The following is a 21,633-nucleotide window of genomic DNA, read 5'->3' as shown; positions in this document are numbered from 1 at the left end:
CAAATGTATGTGGCATATAAAGTTAAAAAAAAATCTTCTTAACAATACTAACAAATATCAAATATCACAATTATTATGTGAATATATGTGTAGAATGTAGAATGAAAAAAATATGTGTTTGGGGTCGGGGGGGGTGGTCAATGAAGGTACAGCAGACATATATATAACATATATAGTTTAATAACACTTATTCTTCTACCACTTTTAATTGAAATTCTCCCTGAATCTGTAAAGGTTTTTAGGTGAACATTTTAGATTAAAAATCATATGCACGTATAAGGGGAAGTGTACACTTTTGGTTCTGCTGATAGACTATACCAATCATTTTTCATCAAAAGAGATATAGTAGATATATTTGATTAGAAATGATAAATTAACATGCTTTTGAAAGATCATAAAGTCTCTAAACAAAGTTGTGGAGAGTATAAAATCTAAGCAGTACTGGGACTGGCACATATTCCACCTTCAGTCTCACTTACTGATGTGATATAAAATCTGCTGGAACAGGAATCTTGCAGTTAATATCAGATTGGAACAGTCACATAGCCACTTAACAGCATCCTCCCGAAACACACAAGAGGTCACATCTATACATCAGTGATTTCAATAGTGAGCCCTGCTATAAGATCCATCTCTATCGGAATAATTACTTCTATCAGCTCAAGCTCATTTCAGATATGAAAAACTGTAGGAACACAGCTTCCAGACTACACCGGGGGTCTCTTCATTAATATCTTGTTCACTTCAAATGATTTATCACTCCTTTAAATCATTATAAGACCTTCCATGTTTAACCTAAATTGTAATTATTCAGAAACTGGATCAGGCTGCTCAAGCGAACAGCTTTAATAAAATATGTTTGTTATTTCTCAGCACGGAAGTCGAAGAAGTTGGGGAAGATGAAGAGTGTTAGCGAGGATTCTTCCCTGCAGAACTCAAAGGACGGGCCTCCGTTTCTGACCTCGGAGAAAGAGTTAAGCTCGGCCAGCGCTCTTGTCCCCCACGTCCCCACCGTAGCACCGCTTCTGTCCCCGTCCGTGTGTAGCGTCCTGGAGCTCATCGAGCCTGAAATGGTGTTCGCTGGCTATGACAATACACAGCCTGACACAACCGACCACCTGCTCACCAGCCTCAACCACCTGGCCGGGAAACAGATGATCCGAGTCGTCAAGTGGGCCAAAGTACTTCCAGGTACACATTTTCAAATGACGGAAATTTTCTCCTGACTGATTTTAATTTAAGTTGGCGTATTAGTTGAGTTGTTGGGCTCTGAAATGTACCGTATGTTCTGGACTATAAGTCGCACTTTTTTTTCATAGTTTGGCTGGTCCTGCAACTTATTTATCAAAATTAATTTGACATGAACCGAGAGAAATGAACTAAGAGACATGAACCAAGAGAAAACATTACCGTCTACAGCCGGGAGAGGGCGCTCTATGCTGCTCAGTGCTCCTGTAGTCTACACTGAAGACATAGAGCGCCCTCTCGTGGCTGTAGACGGCAATGCTTTCCCTTGGTTCTTGGTTCTAAATGAATGCGACTTATAGTCCAGTGCGACTTATATGACGTGTATGACGTATTTTTCGACTGATGCGACTTATACTCAGTTGCGACTTATAATCCGAAAAATACGGTACTTAGAAACTGTCTTGTCATAGTAGCTATGTTTACATCCAAAGTTGCGAATTTAAATTTGGAATACTGCATAAAACATTTGCGAATAAAGCGCCGTTTCCATCCATCAAAGAGAACAATATCGTAACTTCCTGATAAACTGGCACTAGATATCACTAAGAAAAGTAGGAGAAGCAACTGAAGATAATCATTTCCATATATAATAAATGACTTGCGCCTCAGAACGAGCAGACGAAACATAATAAATGCAGTGATTGCTTTTGGAGGCAGATGCCTGCTGTTTGGGAACTCAATCATGGAAGACAGTTCTGGGAGGCAATTATTCAGACAGACTTAGTTCAGGCATTTCAGAATGACCATAACAACACTTCAGATGCTGTGCAACGCGATCGATCCTCTGGCTAGTCAAGTTACGCCGTCAAATCCTGCAAAATCAAATGACTTTTTTTTTATGTGTACGGAGGAATTTATTTGGTAAATGGGTTTCCATCTCCCATTATTCGCATTAACTCTTCTCACACTCTTTCCCTGTTTCTTCAGCTCAAGTCTAAGTATTCATGCTTTTACAAGCACTGACACTTTACCTTGAATGATATATCTTTATGAAAATGATATATCTTTATGCTCAACAACGCTGCATTTAATTGATCAAAAAGAGTAAAAACAGTAATATTGTAAACAACTACAATTTAAAAGCTTTCTTTTTTTTCAATATTTTAAAATGCAATTTATTTCTGTAATGACAAAGCTGATTTTTTTAGCATCATTACTCCAGTGTCACTTGATGGTTCAGAAATCATTCTAATATTCGATTTCGCTTCTCAAGAAAGATTTCTTAATACTGTCAATGTTGAAAACCGTTGAGCTGCTTAATAAACCTTGGAAATCATGATACGTTTTTTTTTTTTTTTTATTGTTTGTTGAACAAAAAGGTTTTTAATTATAATTTTGGAAAAAAGTTTTCAAGGTACTGTACCTTGCTAGGAGATGGTCATTCGCTGTATTGCAAGTATTTGATACCAGGGTGTCTCCTTGCCATATCCGGATATAAAAATAGAGGGCTGAAAACACACCAGGGCAAACTGGCAAACTTTCAAAGACTCTGGCCAGTCAGTGTATCACATGTTCAGCCAATCTACAAGTGATGACTTGCAGATGTTCAATTATTAGTTATTTTGTTTGTCCACATTGTTCTGTCTTCGTCATGCGATTTTAATCCATTTTAAGAGTCAAAACTCTGATAAGATTCAGATGAGTATTTGATGGAATAATAGGATGTATTTTAACAATTTAAGTTCTGTCAGTTTTTGCAAGTTACAGTTATTTCACTAGTTTCGACATGTGGGCAAGTTTCTAAAGGGATAATGTGGGGAAATTATTTTTATAAAGAGAGCGAAATGTGAATTTGAGTTTTGCAGACAAGCCAAAAATAGCCTCTGCTTCACCAATAAGTTCATAATGTGTCCTCATGTGGCTTATATTATAGCTTGTGGGTGACTTTATAGCTCTCAATGTGAGTTTTGGCAAGAATCCAGTCTGCTTTTTTGTTCTGACAACAGGACAATGAGTGGAAACCTTCAGTGATTCATGTGAACCTGATTGTGCGACTACTGCAAGACTTTCATTTGTGATCGAATTTGTGCCCCTTTAGGAATCATCCTCAAACTGTTAAGTTGACAATTTAATAATGATATGCAGATTCTATCATTATTTACTTACCTTTATCATACATATATTTTCAGTGGAACACAATTTTTTTTGAAGAATCATAATGCAGCTCTTTCCATATAACAAATACATCTTCATAGTGACAAGGGGCTGTCAAGCTCGAAAAATGCATGCACACATATGTGCGTACACACATACAGTGCACAAAATTTGTAAAAATAGTATTTTTATTTTTAGGCGAACAAAAGCCCAGGATAGTAGATCCTATTTTATTTCTTAGAACCTACAGCTCTGGCTTAATATTAGCTCTGCTCCAGGGCAAGTCATGCCCTCGAGTATCCCATATGTCTCTTTGCTCTGTGTTAACTTGCCCTTTGTTTTCTTTTTTTTTCCCCGCAGGTTTCCGCAGTCTACCCATCGAGGACCAAATCACGCTGATCCAGTATTCCTGGATGTGTCTCTCCTCCTTCTCCCTCAGCTGGAGATCCTACAAACACACCAACGCCCAAATGCTCTACTTCGCCCCTGACCTCGTCTTCAACGAGTAAGCGAACTCAAACAGCACTGTACATATACCTCATATAGATATTTGTCGATTTATTCCATCTAAACATTTTAAGTAAATGAGAAAACCCCTTCCTTTTTTCATAACCTACAACATACAGACAATCATTGGCCTTAGGTTAACCCTGTCTAAAGAAATTTGTGATTCAATTTACACAAGTTGAGGTAATAATACAAAACGATAAGCTCAAAAGGCATGTTCCCAGCAGGCGCAAGACTGTGACTTCAGAACTGTCCCTTCAATTGCTCTGCTAGGAAATACACTTTCCCTTTAAATGCTTCTTGATAGCGTTGATCAAGGTTGAGGATTAGGTCAGTGGGGCACAATCGACGAGAAGTATTGAGTGGAAAGAGTGTGATTGTGTGCTTTTTAAAGCTAAATGTCCATTTATTGAGCACAGTGGGAGAAGCGTAACAATAGAGCACAGTGACCCCTGCAGGAGAACTGGAGCACTTCATTGTGTTTGCCAAATGACTTGAAAAGATCTTGAAAAAAAAAAAGTACAGAATTAACTTCCATGTTTACATACTAATGTATTCTCAGGATCTTATACATATCCACACATTTCCAAACAAGCTTTGTCTCTTGATTTCCTAAACAAGTAGCAGTCCTTTAGCAAAGTCACAAAGAATTGCTCTGTAACTCCTGACAATCTGTTTTATATGAGACTGCGACAACAATCCAAGGTTTGTCTCCAGGTAATTTAATTAACATAATATATGTCAGATAAACACGACATTAATGCAGTATATGTACTATATAGTTATATATAGTTCATTGTTATATTATTACATTATAATGTTTGGTTTTAAGGATATTTTGGTCGCTAAATGTCTACGTGAAAGCTAGGTCTTGATGCAATACCAGCTGAGAAGCACTGCAGGGCTAGTGCAGCAGTGCCCTTAAAAGATATTGATTGAAAACATTGTGTGTCTGCCTTGAAGAGGAGAAAACAAAAGTTTCCAGGTTTCCAGGCTGACACTTTTCCGTGTGCTCTGAAAGTATGTCAAAAAGAGTCAGAAATGTACGTTCACATGTGTATGGAAGGGTGTGGGTGAGACTGCTGGACGTGTACTGATGGCACTTCCAACTTTCACACTTCTCACACAATTCATTAACATGATCTACAGAAGCACCTCTCCAGAAACTGAAAGAGGAGCCACTACAAATGCAACAAATGCTTCTGTCAATTTTTTTTTATTACAGAATGTAAATGGTACAGTATTGTTCAAAATAATAGCAGTACAATGTGACTAACCAGAATAATCAAGGTTTTTCGTATATTTTTTTATTGCTACGTGGCAAACAAGTTACCAGTAGATTCTCAGAAAACAAATGAGACCCAGCATTCATGATATGCACGCTCTTAAGGCTGTGCAATTGGGCAATTAGTTGAATTAGTTGAAAGGGGTGTGTTCAAAAAAATAGCAGTGTGGCATTCAATCACTGAGGTCATCAATTTTGTGAAGAAACAGGTGTGAATCAGGTGGCCCCTATTTAAGGATGAAGCCAACACTTGTTGAACATGCATTTGAAAGCTGAGGAAAATGGGTCGTTCAAGACATTGTTCAGAAGAACAGCGTACTTTGATTAAAAAGTTGATTAGAGAGGGGAAAACCTATAAAGAGGTGCAAAAAATGATAGGCTGTTCAGCTAAAATGATCTCCAATGCCTTAAAATGGAGAGCAAAACCAGAGAGACGTGGAAGAAAACGGAAGACAACCATCAAAATGGATAGAAGAATAACCAGAATGGCAAAGGCTCAGCCAATGATCACCTCCAGGATGATCAAAGACAGTCTGGAGTTACCTGTAAGTACTGTGACAGTTAGAAGACGTCTGTGTGAAGCTAATCTATTTTCAAGAATCCCCCGCAAAGTCCCTCTGTTAAAAAAAAGGCATGTGCAGAAGAGGTTACAATTTGCCAAAGAACACATCAACTGGCCTAAAGAGAAATGGAGGAACATTTTGTGGACTGATGAGAGTAAAATTGTTCTTTTTGGGTCCAAGGGCCACAGGCAGTTTGTGAGACGACCCCCAAACTCTGAATTCAAGCCACAGTACACAGTGAAGATAGTGAAGCATGGAGGTGCAAGCATCATGATATGGGCATGTTTCTCCTACTATGGTGTTGGGCCTATTTATCGCATACCAGGGATCATGGATCAGTTTGCATATGTTAAAATACTTGAAGAGGTCATGTTGCCCTATGCTGAAGAGGACATGCCCTTGAAATGGTTGTTTCAACAAGACAATGACCCAAAACACACTAGTAAACGGGCAAAGTCTTGGTTCCAAACCAACAAAATTAATGTTATGGAGTGGCCAGCCCAATCTCCAGACCTTAATCCAACTGAGAACTTGTGGGGTGATATCAAAAATGCTGTTTCTGAAGCAAAACCAAGAAATGTGAATGAATTGTGGAATGTTGTTAAAGAATCATGGAGTGGAATAACAGCTGAGAGGTGCCACAAGTTGGTTGACTCCATGCCACACAGATGTCAAGCAGTTTTAAAAAACTGTGGTCATACAACTAAATATTAGTTTAGTGATTCACAGGATTGCTAAATCCCAGAAAAAAAAAATGTTTGTACAAAATAGTTTTAAGTTTGTACAGTCAAAGGTAGACACTGCTATTTTTTTGAACACACCCCTTTCAACTAATTGCCCAATTGCACAGCCTTAAGAGCGTGCATATCATGAATGCTGGGTCTTGTTTGTTTTCTGAGAATCTACTGAACCTACTGGTAACTTGTTTGCCACGTAGCAATAAAAAATATACTAAAAACCTTGATTATTCTGGTTAGTCACATTGTACTGCTATTATTTTGAACAATACTGTATGTATAAAACGAATAATTAGAAAAGCTACTGTAAGGACACCACCATAAGGCTGAGATACTTACAGGCACTGAGATGAGGAATTGAACTCTTTTATCATTCCATCTGAAGTTTGGGATATTAAATAAAGATCTGGCAGACTGGAAAAGACAGAAGCAAGTCTGGCAGACAAAGCTGAGCACAGAGTGACAGCAGGTCAGACAGATAGGCATGCATGGATTCACCTAGTAAGGTATGCAGAAAGACACACATTTAGAGCCAAACATAGTGGCAGATCAGAAAAGCTATCTAATAAATTAATAACCAGTCAAGAAAGTGTCAAGATGAAACCAAAAGTGGTGAATAAGAGAGATTGTAAATTAATAACTCTGTGATCTATTGAAGCATTTGTAAACATTGGCTTTTTTATTTCATGACACAAAGCCAGAATTCATTACATTTACACGTATGCATTTAGAAGGTGCTTACACTGTATAAAAGGTGTACATTCGATCACTTTATGCATTGGGAATCGAACCCATGACCTTGGTGTTGTTCGTGCCATGCTCTTTAGGAAAGCTTCTTGTTGCATGTTTGTTTGTCTTTAAAATATTTATTAGTAATAACTAATATATAAATGATTCTAATTGGAACAAAATATAAAAGTATTTGTATAAAATAAAATTCTATTTATAATAATAATTACACAATTATAACATTAGGGAACTATTTATTTTAAAATGTCATTTAATCTTGTGATGTCAAAGCTGTATTTTCAGCAGCCAAAACTCTAGTCTTCAGTGTCACATGATCTTTCAGAAACCATTCTAATATGAATAATAAACATATTTTTGTGGACACCGATTAAATAAATATATAAACCAGGATACTTTGATCAATAGAAAAGAACAGTATTTAACGGTAATTTATCAAAGGAATAAATAGCATTTTAAAATATATTCAAACAGAAAACAGTTCTTTTAAATTGTAATAATAATACAGTTTCAGAGACTTCTTTTATATTATTCCAAACCTTTGACCGAGTGTTACATCTCTTATGTTAGTTACACAAATAATGTTACAGTTCAAGTAAAGTTACTGGCCATTTGGCAAGTCTAATTTATTTTTCATTTATATGCCCAAGCCTATTTTTATTGAATTTGGCAGTATATGAGGGTTAATTCTGGACTGTACAGGTTCTTTAAACAGTGCTGCCAATGTGGTAATCTAATAAACCCCAAATGCTGCCTCAAGTACCTTTTAATTGGTTCAATATGCTTTTTTTCACAGCAATTTTTGATACAGCAGACGTTTACCAGTAACAGTGAAGTTGTTTACTACAGATCCTCTCAATTTCTCCACCAGGGAACGTATGCAGCAGTCAGCCATGTACGATCTGTGTGTGGGCATGCGGCAGGTGAGCCAGGAGTTTGTCCGTCTACAGCTAACTTTTGAGGAGTTCCTTGCCATGAAGGTCCTGTTGCTGCTCAGCACAGGTGAGATTGTGTGCATCTTCTATATATGTTTCAAACAGAGCCACTACTGTATAGACAAAGAATCCGTCAACAAAGGAGGAAAATAAGCTAATGCGTTAATGAATGGATGTCTTAATTCGCTACGCATTGCCTTTAGCACCCAAGCTGAGTATGTGGGTGTGTGAGATCAGAGAAATTTCCTTGAGTTTTGAAGGGTTTAAATAATGACACCTGTGGTTTGACCTAGTGTCTTAGCGAAAGGGATTTCAACATCTTTTGAAAGGTGACATTCTCATAATAGGAACTGGTGAGTTATGGCCATAAACTGGTAGATCAGGTTCATGTGCCTAGAGCCCTATACAGCTGAGGTCAATGAAGGTCAATTAAGTTAGCTATGGGATGTGCTCATGCTTGGTATAAATCAGATGTTGGCTCTCTAGGATCCAGGTTAGAGTGTCTCGATCCCTTTCCCTTTGTCACACAACCTACTTTCCTGTTTGTGTTGTACCTTACAATAGTTAAGAAAAATGAATATGAAAATAAACCTTCAAATCTACGATTTGTTTATTTGCTGGTCCATCTGGTCCTTTTGATTCATGAAGTGAATTAACAAAATCTATTTAATTGAAGTGTTTAAATAATGGGTGAGAGGCTAACGCAAATTATACTATTTTGGCATAGAAATTATGGTGTCCCATACATATACAGTACTGTGTAAAAGTCTTAGGCAACTAGTATTTTCACCAACAAAAAACGCTTTTAAGTCAGTTATTTCTATGTTTTGCTGTAGAAAATATTCAGCAGGAAATAACAGTTTACATTTCCAAATGTTATTTTTGCCTTTAAATGTAATAATCTAGAGAGATTTTTGTTGGTCTCCACTTCAAGAAATCTCTGTGTGGAGCACTGGCTATATACAAACAAACAATCTCACTGGATTATTACAATTAATGTCAAAATAATGTTTGTAAATACTGATATTTCCTACTGACACACTACAGCAACAGATATAAATAACTGACTTAAAATAGTTTTTTTAGCTGGTGAAAATACTAGTGGCATAAGACTCTTACACAGTACTGTATGTATACTATAATAATATAAATTTAAAGTATAATTATTATTAATTAGCATAAACATAAGTCATATTATTTTATTATCAATCATTATTATTGTCATTATTTCTGATATTATTGCGATTATTTATTCTGAAAAAAACAAAGGAGTGTAATAGATTAAGATATAATCTATTACAGATTAACACAGCATAAAATAACAACATATAATGCAACACAACTATTTTCTGGATGCTAGATCAGTTTAGATCTGTATACATCCCAATCTCAAATACGAGAGCAGTACACTGAGTACAGGCAGACAGGCACAGACATGGGCTTACAGCATATGAGACTGAAGTTTGAGTTCTGAATTCTCGTACAGGATAGGTTTTGGGATCCACAACCACTTGCTGATCTTCTGGAGCCTTTCCAGAGAGCCCTGCTGTACTTAATAAAATCCAGTCAGGAGATGGGCACAGCTCCAAGAGCTGGTGTTTTTCTCTCCAAAAAGAGAGCTTCATGCAAGGAGAAAGAACAGGGGGAGTGTAGGCCGAGTAGTCAGGGATGGTACAGATTTTGAAGAGTTGAAGGTTTTGATGGAGTAAATCTTTACAAAAAAAAAGAAGAAAAAAGTTTTCCTGATACAAAATCAACATAGAAATAAAAATGTGATGTCTTTGGCTGACAACATCTGCGATGCAGGCTTATGTATGTCATTGCTGATATGAAATACTCTGGGAAGAGCCGATTTGTTGTGTAAATAAGCCGGTTTCTGTTTTCCACGGGTAAACCAAACTATTACACGGATACTACAGCACTGTGTTATGATCTACTTTATATGCAAATATTGCATTTCTTTGTATTAATGCTGTTGTGTTGGCACAGTTACTGCTTGATGTTTTTATAATGTAGCTTTTACAGAATGCATTTTTTTTTTTTTGTTCATTTTGATGTGTTAGCAGCCTTTTCTGCTTTTGTAAAGCTACTGTGTCATGCCCTCTACTGAGGGGCTCCAAGGCCACTGTAGTTTTAGCATGGAGAGAGAGAGAGAGAGAGAGAGAGAGAGAGAGAGAGAGAGAGAGAGAGAGAGAGTGTTATTCATCTTTGACCTTGGCTAAGGTCTCAGAAGCCCTGCAGACTTTCACATGACCTTATTTGCGATGGAAGTGTTGACCTGTTAAAGACTGAGTCACTAAAATACATCTCCTTTTGTTTTTTGACTTTTTAATTTTTTTAAAAAACATTCATTATTTTATTTTTATTTTGTGCTTGTTGTAAACTCAGACACTAGGAAATAAGTGTGACAGTTTTTGTTATCAGTGTTAATTACTTAATGGTGGACATATCTTTGGATGAGTAAGTGTTATATTTAGTTTCATAAAAGTATTTTGGAGACCTACATTTTTTTATGAAATATCTTTGCTTTATTTAACAAAATCTCAAATTAAGCGGCATTCATTTTAAAGTGATAAGACAAGGCAAAATGTTTACGCTTCAAGTTAAGCTCATTCAACAGCATTTGTGGCATACATAATTATTACCACAAGCATTTATTTTGAATGTAAAAAATATTTAAAAAAAGTTAAAAAAAAAAAAAAAAAAACACTAACACTCATTGGTAGTAGTAGTAGTAGTAGTAGTTTTAATAGTGTAGTATTAAAAAAATGCATGCTGACAAAGATATATCAAATTTTACAGGAGAATTAATATAAAGAGTGCTTTTATAAAAATGCTTTTAAATCCTCCAAAATTGCCCCATTTGTTTACACCATAAACTCATTTATAGTACCTCACCATAACCTTCATTTCTTTCTTTTGAATATTAGGTACAAAACCTTTTTTATTAAATTTTTTGTGGTAATCAACATAATGCCATGATTGCTGTTGAATGAGCTTAATTTTACTAAATAGCTCTTTAACCAACACTTCCTGTCAAACATGTTAACACCATGACAGGTTCTACAGGAAGAAAAATCTATTTTTTATGACAAGAGACGATTAGCGTGGCATAATCGCGTCACTTTTTTTATTCACTGGGGCTCTAAATGGCAGCCTGTGGCTAATGAGGCTGAATGTGGATCAGTGGGAGAGAAGAAAACCGGGGCAAGTGACCGCGGGTTTAACACACACCTGCCAAAGAAGAACTGCTTTTTATTCAGCACACATAGTAAAGAGCTCCTGAAGGACTTGATGTTGTAATTTGGTAATGTTAACAAAATGTGTAACCACTTTAATAAATTCCATGCTAAGAGTTGGAGTTTAATGAAACTTGTTTGTGTCTGAAGGCTACACACAGCATTATTAAATGATCTTAAAAGTTTTACATAATTATCACTACAGCCTGAAGGGGAAGTGTAAATGTATTGCTTTGTTTGCAAAAAAAATAACACCAAAATCACATCGAGACAAACAGAAATGAAAACAATTCAAATAGCCAGTCAGTGGGATGCACCAAAATGACTAATTTCATCAGAATAGATGAGCAATGGATAGAACGAACATGAGAACGAGCCGTTTCTTATTCAGCTGTCCAGCTGAATGTCATTTCACGAGGTTGGCTGTAGGCCAAGAGTGCACTTGTCCTACAGGGTAGGAGAGAATTACTCTCTTCAACCTGAATGAGATTTTCTCTCTCATCTGCCAAAAGTGAATGTAGTTTGCAGTCCTTTGATTGAGTTAATCCTGAATACCTTTACACAAGGGCACATTAATCACCTCAGAAGTTAGACTGTGAGGCAGACAGATTCGATGGAAGAATGAATAAACAGACAGACATAGATAGACTACTAGTACTAGCTACTGGAACAAAGTGACATCTTTTTTTTTTTGTTGACAGTGCCCAAAGATGGTCTGAAGAATCAAGGGGCGTTTGAGGAGATGCGGGTCAATTACATCAAAGAGCTCCGCAGATCAGTTGGGAGAGCCACTAACAATTCCGGCCAGACGTGGCAGCGTTTTTTCCAGCTCACCAAGCTTTTGGACACAATGCATGAAGTAAGTCGAAACATTGCCGTTATCGACCTCAGTTGAAAGATCAAAGACAGATACAGTTCTGCTCTGATTTTCCGGAGAGTGTTCATTCAGTTCACAGGTCTCTTGGAAATCAAGAGGCACACATATACACCTACAGTAGATATTCTAAGTACTGTATACTTTGCTAAACTAATCCCTGTCTTGTAAGACATGCTTCTACTCTATAGTTCTCTTACAATAGTGTCTGTGCAGTCAAGTCAAGAATATTGCCAGAAATTGTGTCCCCATCTAAGCAAGCCAACTACTAAACATATATAATATCTAAGTTAAGTTAACACCCTTGGGGTCCCTGGATATCCTTTTGATATAAATAACAGGGGCAGGAGTAACAGGAGTTCAGAATTAGTTTCATATAGTATATATAACTGATATTGTTCCTGTGGCTCAGTGGTGGAGCATTGCATAAGCAGCGCAAAAGGTTGTGGGTTCGATTCCCACGGAATACATGTTAAGTAAAATGTTTTACTCTGAATGCACTGTAAGTCACTTTGGATAAAAGCATCTGCTAAATTCATTAATTTGATTAATTTAATAGTAGAAATCCTCTGCTTTATTTCTATAGTATCTGTAATAAGTGCAAGCACTTTTCTGACTAAAAAATTTAACACCAACAGACCTAAATGTGTTCTGGTTTAAATCATGTAGCTCAAATATTTGTCTAAAAACAAATATCAGAGCTGATATATATATATATTTTTTTTAAATCATTTAATATTCAAAATCAATGGATGTTAAAATAATTAGAGCTGTAGATTATTACAGCGTTATAATATCAAGTGTGCATTCAAATGAAAAAACTGCCACTGAGCGATTAGAGCCTCAGTTCATTGCTCATCACTTTTTGTTTAATGGCATACAAAAGCCCTGGAAAATATGTTTATGAACTGCACTTGAGGGTGAAGTACACTTGACAGCAGTGTTGATTTATTAATTTGTAAGAGATGAAGAAAAACAAGTTCAAGTTCGGCCTAAAAGCTTTTCCGCTTTGGTCAGTGAGACGGCTCATCCATAAATGAGTTCGGCTGCTCTGCGCTCTTCTCTTTGCTAATTCATCAATACATGTTTACCCAGACTCATGTTTCACCAGAGCATCTCTGTAATGATCAGCACTGTCAGTTTGAATTAAATCTAACAGTTCCCTTGACAGAAGTCTCTCTCTTTACAGCTCGTGGGGAGCCTGTTGGACTTTTGTTTCTATACTTTCCGCGAATCCCAGGCTCTGAAGGTCGAGTTCCCCGAGATGTTGGTGGAAATTATCAGCGACCAGATACCAAAGGTGGAATCGGGCCTAACACACACCCTCTTCTTTCATAAGAAATGACTGAAAGCTCACAAAAGGAGGGAAAAATGAAGGATCAAATGAGGGGAAACGCAGAGGACACCCAGCCCTCGAGAGAGCGAAAAAGAGCAAGCCCGCTATGCACAAAGCAAGGCGTAACAAGAGGCTTGGTTTAAAGCCATATAAGGCTTGTGTAGTGAGGAAAGGCAAAGAGCGATCTCTGTACCCGGCCAACAGAGGAGAACTCATACTTCATGTGACAGTGCGTTCCTTAACCCCAAAGACAATGCTGACAGTGTTCTGTGTGGATATGAAGCCATATTCTTTGGTAAAGCTATAGTCACATGTGAATACATGACACACACAGAAATATGGTCCCACATACTAGACATATCTTTGACTCCCAGACCTGTCAGTCTGCCAGTAAACGGCATTGAGCATTTGTATGCAACTATCCTACAATCTGGCACTCATAAAATCACAGGCAAGATTCAGTAATAAAACTTCTTTTCATTGCTGATCGAGACAGAAGTATGTCCTGGATCACTTTCATGAAAAGTTGATTAAATTAGGGGGGTTGCAAAGAGGAAATAAGATATATTAAGGGCTACAATATGATAAATATAGCTAATTTGTGACTAATTGGTGCACGGAAGTAATTGTAGAAAGAATCAATTTAAAATCTATCTTTAAATATGGCATAGACGTGTATTTTGATGACTTGAAGTGTTTACATAGTGAGATGCAGTGCTGTGATGGCCTGACGATTGATAAGCTGAAAAATGGCAGCTCCAAAAATATATATATATAAAAAAAAAAAAAAACCTGCAACTCTGCAATACAACAAATATTATGGCTTTCCTGAGAAAACAAAAGAGCTCATCCAGACACACATGCCACATTTTGTGTGCGAGCCCGGACTGTAGCAAATTTAGTAAATCATACCCAAGCTGTTACTAAACCGGCTCCCTTTTGACGTAAAGAAAAACGGCAGAAAAGAAACGCATTTTATATGATCGTGAAGTTTTTGTGTTTTCAAGAATCAATCCAGCTAGAAGCCATTTTCTAACAAGGTGCTTCTGTTTTCTTAACATAAATAGTAGGTGATTTTCAGTAGCAGCACATGTACAGTTAAGATACCGTATGGGAAAACAGTTCAGCTTTTTTGAAGCATACAGCTTTCATATTAGTAAACAACAATAACAGCTATAGTCCACATAATAGTCTACTGTAAGAAAGAGACGGGGTTACGCAGACTAATAACAACAGTAATCTGCTCAAACACAATATACGTGTATCATATGATTATAATAGTTGCTTTTAAGAGTTTTTTTCAAACCTTGTACATAGGAAGTTTTTGATTTAAACCACCTTGCAATTAAAACCTGGCTATTTGGGGGAAATACCAGTTGACTTGAGAGTACTTGAGTGAACGGTTTCTTAAAAAAAGGAATTTGGACCACTGTTTCATGTTTTATAACCCCACTGTGCTACTGATTGAATCAAAAGAGGTACGTAGCGCTAGTTCTCGAATGCAAGTCAAGAGGACAATGAAGGTTTGAGTGTGTTCCGTGCGTATGTGTGCATGTGTTTTTGTTTTTCTTAAAGGCACAGGAAAGCTGAATGATTTTTGAGAGGCCATTGTTGGTTTTCTCTGATAGGATCCGAATGATCCTATTGGCTGGTTTCGATTTGCACAGACACAATAATGTGATAATTGGGATATTAGGTGTTTGGCTATTGTGTTGGTTATGTAATGTGCTTTGGGGGTCAGGTTGGGACATTTGTGAACTGGAAAGGTCGGAGAACTTTTGATGTTTGCCTTTTTGATGTAGAAAAAAAAAATGTTGGAGGACAAAATTCATAATTCTAATCATTTAAATATGAACAATCAAATCAATCTGTGGTATCCGGGCATAAGCCATTTCACCGACCTGTCAATACACTGTACGTTGAAAGTTTTGGATAGACCTAAAACTAATGTTGCAAAGGTATTTACAGTAGTCTCTCTCTCTCTCTTTTTTTTTCAATCTTTCCCTTTTTTAAATGCACAGATATATAAATGAGAATAAATGTTAAAAGGTTCATAGGATGTATGTGCAGTATTTTTGAGAGATTCTATTTTGCTGGACTCGATATATTAGTAGTTTGTCTATAAAGAAGATATGAGATCTTTTGTAAAGTGAAATGTTTATGCATGCTTTTTGCAAAGATGTTTACAGTGTATTTAAGAAGGGAAACGTGTGCCTTTTTTCTCCAAAGTTACCATTTTACAGTATCTATTGTAAATAAATCAGTGAATTATGATGTTGCGTTGTATGGAAGATTTCTATATTAAATATTTGTCAGAGGCTGGGATGAAGTTCACATATATCCCTGACTGCCCTTAGTCGATCAGAATCCAGAGCATGATGGGTATGCATTTCATTTAGATCTGCTTTTCACAGCAAGAGAGACTTGTTAACTCCCCGAATGTCACTTAAAACTTGTCACAATGATCTGTAGTAATGTGAACCAACTGTATGTTTTTGTGTTTTACTCTTCGCTTCATCTACAAATCTAACAAAAAAAACACAATGCAGTGCTCTCATCAGAGGGTAGCTATATTATTCAAAAAGGAAAAGTATTTGTGGTTGCCAAACATATTATATATATAAAACATTCACTCTGAATTTTTTAAGTTTTGCACTCTTAAAAAAAGTCACAAGTTGTTGTGACCCAACAACGCTCTATATTACTATTATTATTGTTGTTGTTGTTTATAAAGAATATGAAAAATGTAATTTTTTAAACATTATAAAACAAATACAACCTTTATGTAAGAAAATCTAAATAAAGAACTAGGGCAGGGAGCAAACTTGAACCTGAACAGTCTGATATGAATTCAGATGTCCAGCAGCAACTTAAGAATAGATTGCAATGCTTGTTTCTCCATCACCAAATGATAAAGTTTAAAATATTGTTGGTTTGGATCCACGCTTCTGAGTTGCTTGTTACTTTAGCTTTGACAGTCTGCACATGACTTTTTTGATGTGTTTTTGGGGAGTCCAATAACATGTAAAACTATGCATTTGTACAAATCACATTACCAACAGGCAGCACCTTTGTGCAAAATGAGGGCAAAGCATGATCAAGGTAACCAGTATGTTGAATCAGAATAAAATACAGCTTATTAGTGAAAACACACAGCTATTTTTATTTTATTTTATTTTAGTAACTAAACTACCATATTCATAAATCTGAATCTGTGTGCTCTATGTCGTTTAAAGTGACAAAGCCATATCTATTTTGTGACAAAAGAGCACTTTTTGTTCATATTTAGATTTTTCCCTTTTTTAAAGATCAGCTCTTTGTACAATACTTGTTAGCAAATCTCCTCAGAAATATACGAGATGAGCAAAAGACAGATGCAACTAGTTCCTCTAAACTGTATATCCTGATGCAGAGTTTGCCATAACTGTGTTTGCAGAAACATCAAGGGATTCCAATAAACCTCTTAACAATGAATTACTGTGCACTCTTTCTTTTGATGCTAAAGACAACTCATTAAAAAAGAAGAAAAAAAAAAGAACTGTTGTTTGAATTGTTGTTACTTCGGCTGTAAATCACAATGTATACGACACAAACGTATCTGATTTTTGGCTGGAGAACATCTACTAATGTTCATAGAGTTAAGTATTTCAATTACATTAGGTGTATTTGAATGTAGTGATGAAATGTGCGGTTTCCTTTTTCTTCTTTCTCTTAATATATTTGTGCGAATTTGATCTGTTCCAGGTGAACTTAAAGGCAGTTCACAAAGTACACACTCTTGTATTGCTTTTGTGACATGCAACTCCCACTGATATATATACCACATCTATTTTTCTATATTACTGACTGAAAAAAAAGAGTGCTGGAAGTTCTATCCATTGGTTTCTGGGTTGACGGAGGAAGATATGAACGTGAGTTTGCAGGGACACACGGACTAAAGTTCAGCCTGTGTCACCAGATAGAAGTCGATTATCAAGTTCTGATTATTAATTATCAGATGAATGAAAGAGCAATAGGAGAAAAGATAAATGCATGCATGGATGAATTGTTCACAATAAGCGTTTAGAAGCAAGAGGAGGTGATTTTTTATTTATTTAATGTGGTCTTTACACTAGATTAATAAATGTAAGTTTGTTTATTCATTATACCCAACCTATACCTGCATGTCAATAAAATGCACCTTATTTTTAAGTGTTACTGCTCATACTGTAGGTGTTTTACAGATTTAGGGGTGAACTGTAATGGATAACAGTAGGGAGACAGTGAATTGGATCATTGGATGTTGCAGACATCTGAGTGGAAAGAAACAGTAGCAGTAGGAAGAACAGGAATGGATGAGGGTAAAAAAAGAGAAAAAAAAATTATACAGTATGTGGCAAAGCCCAGTGGAAACCAGAGAGAGAGAGAGAAAGAGAGAGAGACGCACATTAAAAGAAAAAAAGAGTAAGTTTGAGTGACAAAGTCATAATTCAAACCTCTGGCAGATTTAAGTTTTAGCAAATTATATTTCTCCAGGGGAAATGAGCATGAATGAGGAAGTAAGTGATTATGGTAATATGTGAAGAAAACAGCAAGTCTCATCAGTGACGGAAAAATCCTCGGAAAACAGCACGAGAGAGTGAGATGTTCTGACAAAGAACATAAGCTTTTACAATGTAACACCTCCACGTCCCGAGAGAGACAATTCGCCATTAACCTCGTTAGGAGCAGAGCTAAAAAAAATGTGCTTGTTTGCCAGACTGTGAGAGTAGACAGTATTACTTTTGCTCTTTTGCGCAAATCCGCAGCCCACTCCGAATCTCTCCCAGATTGCCAATAGCGCAAGCTGTGTAGTCCTGCCAGTGTAGTCCTGCCAGATAAACAGAATCTATTGGATCAGGCAGATTTCAGGGCTGTGGCTTCACACATGGCGGCTTCTGTGCCCCAGATTCTCCGCTCGCAGACACTCAATCCTTTTCTGTTTTGTTTTCCACTGTCCCACCTTCCGTCTCATTCATCCGAGATATAATACATGACAGTTAGATTATATTTCATACATATCCGCAGCATGAAGTGAGTATTCTTATGGCACCTAGGTGAATAAGGTAAAAAAATAAAATGACCATACTTCCCCAGTGAATTTATTACATTAAGAATTGCATTTAGTTTTTATTTTTTTTTATTTTTATTGTATTACACATTTTTTATTATCTAATTATATATGCACTAATTTGCATTCATTTTCAGAACAGAAATCTGTACATTGCATAAAGACAGGTTTATTTTACATATTAGATTAAAAGTTTTTTTTTTTTTTTTTTTTACACAGTAGATTTTGGGATTCTTTTTTTTTTTTATCATTTTATAAATCAAGACAATTCATCAGCCAGAAATAACAACAACAGATCACTATAATTTAGGAATAAAATGTTCCAACTAGCCCGAAGCAACACATAATTATCTAAAAATTGACAGATGCAGTAAAAAAATGCAGGGCTTTTGACTGTGGTGTCTTGTCTTAAGGTGCACAAAGAAAGTCTAGGATCTTCACTGTACTGTACAAAACAAGGAGGAGGGACATGCCGACTGCAAACAGAGAGCACGGGAGAAAACGAAATGAAAACTGTTTGGCGGATAAAAGTACACAGCAGCATCTTCAACTGAGATCAGATGCAGTGCTACATTGTGCCATCTCACTCTTTCAGGCCAGGAAGCATGGTGCAAACAGTGATTTGATCTTAAATCAAGACCACGGAGAGAGCGAGAGAGAGAGAGCGAGAGAGAGAGAGAAAGAAAGAAAGCAAAAAAAAAAAAAAAAAAAAAAAACCTTACTGGAACTTTGTGGTTCTACTGCATCCAAGGAAACAGAAGTGAAAGGGAAACACAGAGGGAGAGAAAAGAAAGCCAGAGGGCGAGAAAGTGAGATGAAGCGGACAGGGATGGTGGGAGGCTGAGTTTGCCCATCTCATTAGCTCGGGCTCATTTGATTATGTAAGCACCCGGCTTTTTCGACACGTTGCCTATTTTGAGCCCGCTCCCATGTCTCGTCCTATCATCTGCTCTATTAGTTATTGAAAGTCTGTGACCCTGCCATGTCGCGATAATTATGTAATACGTGGCAGTCGAACACAGACATTTGCACGCTAATGATGTGTACAGTGCACTGAAGTGTGATATCTGTGATGAAGTCTTGAGGTGCTTTGGAAGCTAATTGGACAGAGGCGGTGACTTATTTCAGTTGTCAAGAAATCTAAATTCAAGAAGTTACCCTGTTTACTATTTATGCATTCCTGTTTTTATTTTGAGCGAGCATTTGATGTTAAACACATAAATTGAGTTGGGTAATCTTTTGTGAAAATTCTATAGCTTCCTCCACCTCTGTATTATGACCTTTCTTTTTGTTTTTGGATGATGCTAGCAATTTTTTTTTTGATCCCTCCCCTCTGGCATAAAGACCCCACTTTTCAGAATTTAATCAGTTCTCAAAGTCATTTTTTCAGTAAAGGGAGGGTTCAGCCGAAAACAAAATGTAACTCATTTTAATTCAGTATTATGATATATTTCTTAAGAGCTACATTTACATGCACTTAAATAATGAGTTTATAATCAGACTGTAAAGCATTCAAGTAAATAAACACCTCAGTCTATCTAGTCCATCTGAGCTCAGTCTGAATGAATGTTTTTAAAAGCTTGAATCCGACTATTTTCTTAATCATATTCAAAATGTCTTTGCACACATGCACAGCACCGTGATGTTTACACGTGGATATTTGCTAAAAAGCTCTTCGGACACAAATGCCGCTTTTCTTTTAGATATGCACGTGTAAATGGATATGTGAATCAGAATTGGGGGTTCATATAAACAGTGTTCCAAATCTCAAATCTGACTGGGTTCATTCCAGTTGGTGAGAATTAGTACACGTAAACATACCCGACAAAAGATGATGTTTAATTAAACAAAATTAAAAAGTCATCGCTCCACTGCACTAGCAGTTAGAAGCTCTGGTCTCAACTCGTGCTAAATTAACCTAAAATAAACACTTTTTAATGCTGTTTGAGCACAATAAACTATATTTATCAGACAGATCATGGCACATTTTATTGTTGATTTGAAATAATCTTTAAATACGAGCTTAATAGGTCACCAGACTTTGAGATTTCAGTATTTCCCCATTCATTTCCCCATGAATTTTTGCAAATATGACCAGCATGTCCTCGAACATGCACCAGTTTATTTTATCACCCTCACCCAGCTCCAAACCTATTTGATTTTCTTCTGGGGAACACAAAATAAGATCTTTTGAAATATTTTGCTGTTTTTTTGTTTTTTTTTGCATACATTCAAAGTTAATTGGGTCCACTGCTGTTTTAGACCTCACTGAGTTTCCTTGTATGAGCAAAACACAGACACAGTCAAAATATCTTTTGTGCTCTATAGTCAGCACAGATTTGGAACAGCATTTTATTTTTGGTTAAACTATCCCTTTAATTAACTTAGAAATATATCACATTACTGAAGTAAAATGGGTTGCGAATGACGTTTTATGTTGACGGGATCATGAACCACGAAAATCCCTTTAAGCATAGTTGAACAATCTGCAGTCATGCTGCAAGAAATGGGCGCATTTCATGTGTATAATGGGGTCATGAAAGGAAACAGGAACACAAAACAGGAAATAATCTAAACCAGACCCAGTTGCTCCAAATGCAGTGTGTGCTAACCGTGCACTGTGGGTCCAACAAAATGGTCTATTTTAATGCAAATCGATAGTTTTTAAGCACTCAATCCAGTGTATGGCAAGGACCTAAACTGCCGTGTGCTCCAGTTCAAGTCCAGTATATGAGGAGGCAGTCCAAATCTGCTAGGAAATTAAGATTTAATCCACTTAAAGGGGGAGAAGTTCAATGGAAAAGTTGCAGATCAGCTCCAGGGCTAGAAATGTGTGGGAAAGAATAGGCAAGTATGCTCTAAATGCAATGTATGCAATAGATAACAGATCATTTACATACAACAGAAATTTGTGAATATTATTAGAAATTCTCACTTGATGACAGGTGGCAGTAACAAAATGTGTGTCCAGGCAATAAA

General features: G+C 36.6%; 1 protein-coding gene across 1 annotated transcript in view; it reads left to right on the top strand.

The window, feature by feature from the left end:
* The window catches only part of LOC128016377 (mineralocorticoid receptor), a 65,723-nt gene extending 48,684 nt beyond the window's left edge, over positions 1-17,039 (top strand). Inside the window, exons 5-9 of the mRNA XM_052600857.1 lie at positions 874-1,191; positions 3,703-3,847; positions 8,053-8,183; positions 12,057-12,214; positions 13,419-17,039. Of these exons, the coding sequence (XP_052456817.1) occupies positions 874-1,191; positions 3,703-3,847; positions 8,053-8,183; positions 12,057-12,214; positions 13,419-13,574 (908 nt within the window). The 3' untranslated portion in view covers positions 13,575-17,039. The remainder of the gene's footprint in view (positions 1-873; positions 1,192-3,702; positions 3,848-8,052; positions 8,184-12,056; positions 12,215-13,418) is intronic.
* Positions 17,040-21,633: the final 4,594 nt, after the last annotated feature.

The sequence above is a fragment of the Carassius gibelio genome, chromosome A1, assembly GCF_023724105.1.
Source record: "Carassius gibelio isolate Cgi1373 ecotype wild population from Czech Republic chromosome A1, carGib1.2-hapl.c, whole genome shotgun sequence".
Classification (NCBI taxonomy): domain Eukaryota; kingdom Metazoa; phylum Chordata; class Actinopteri; order Cypriniformes; family Cyprinidae; genus Carassius; species Carassius gibelio.
The sequence above is the reverse complement of the archived record's forward strand: the minus strand, read 5'-3'. Positions and strand labels throughout refer to the sequence as shown.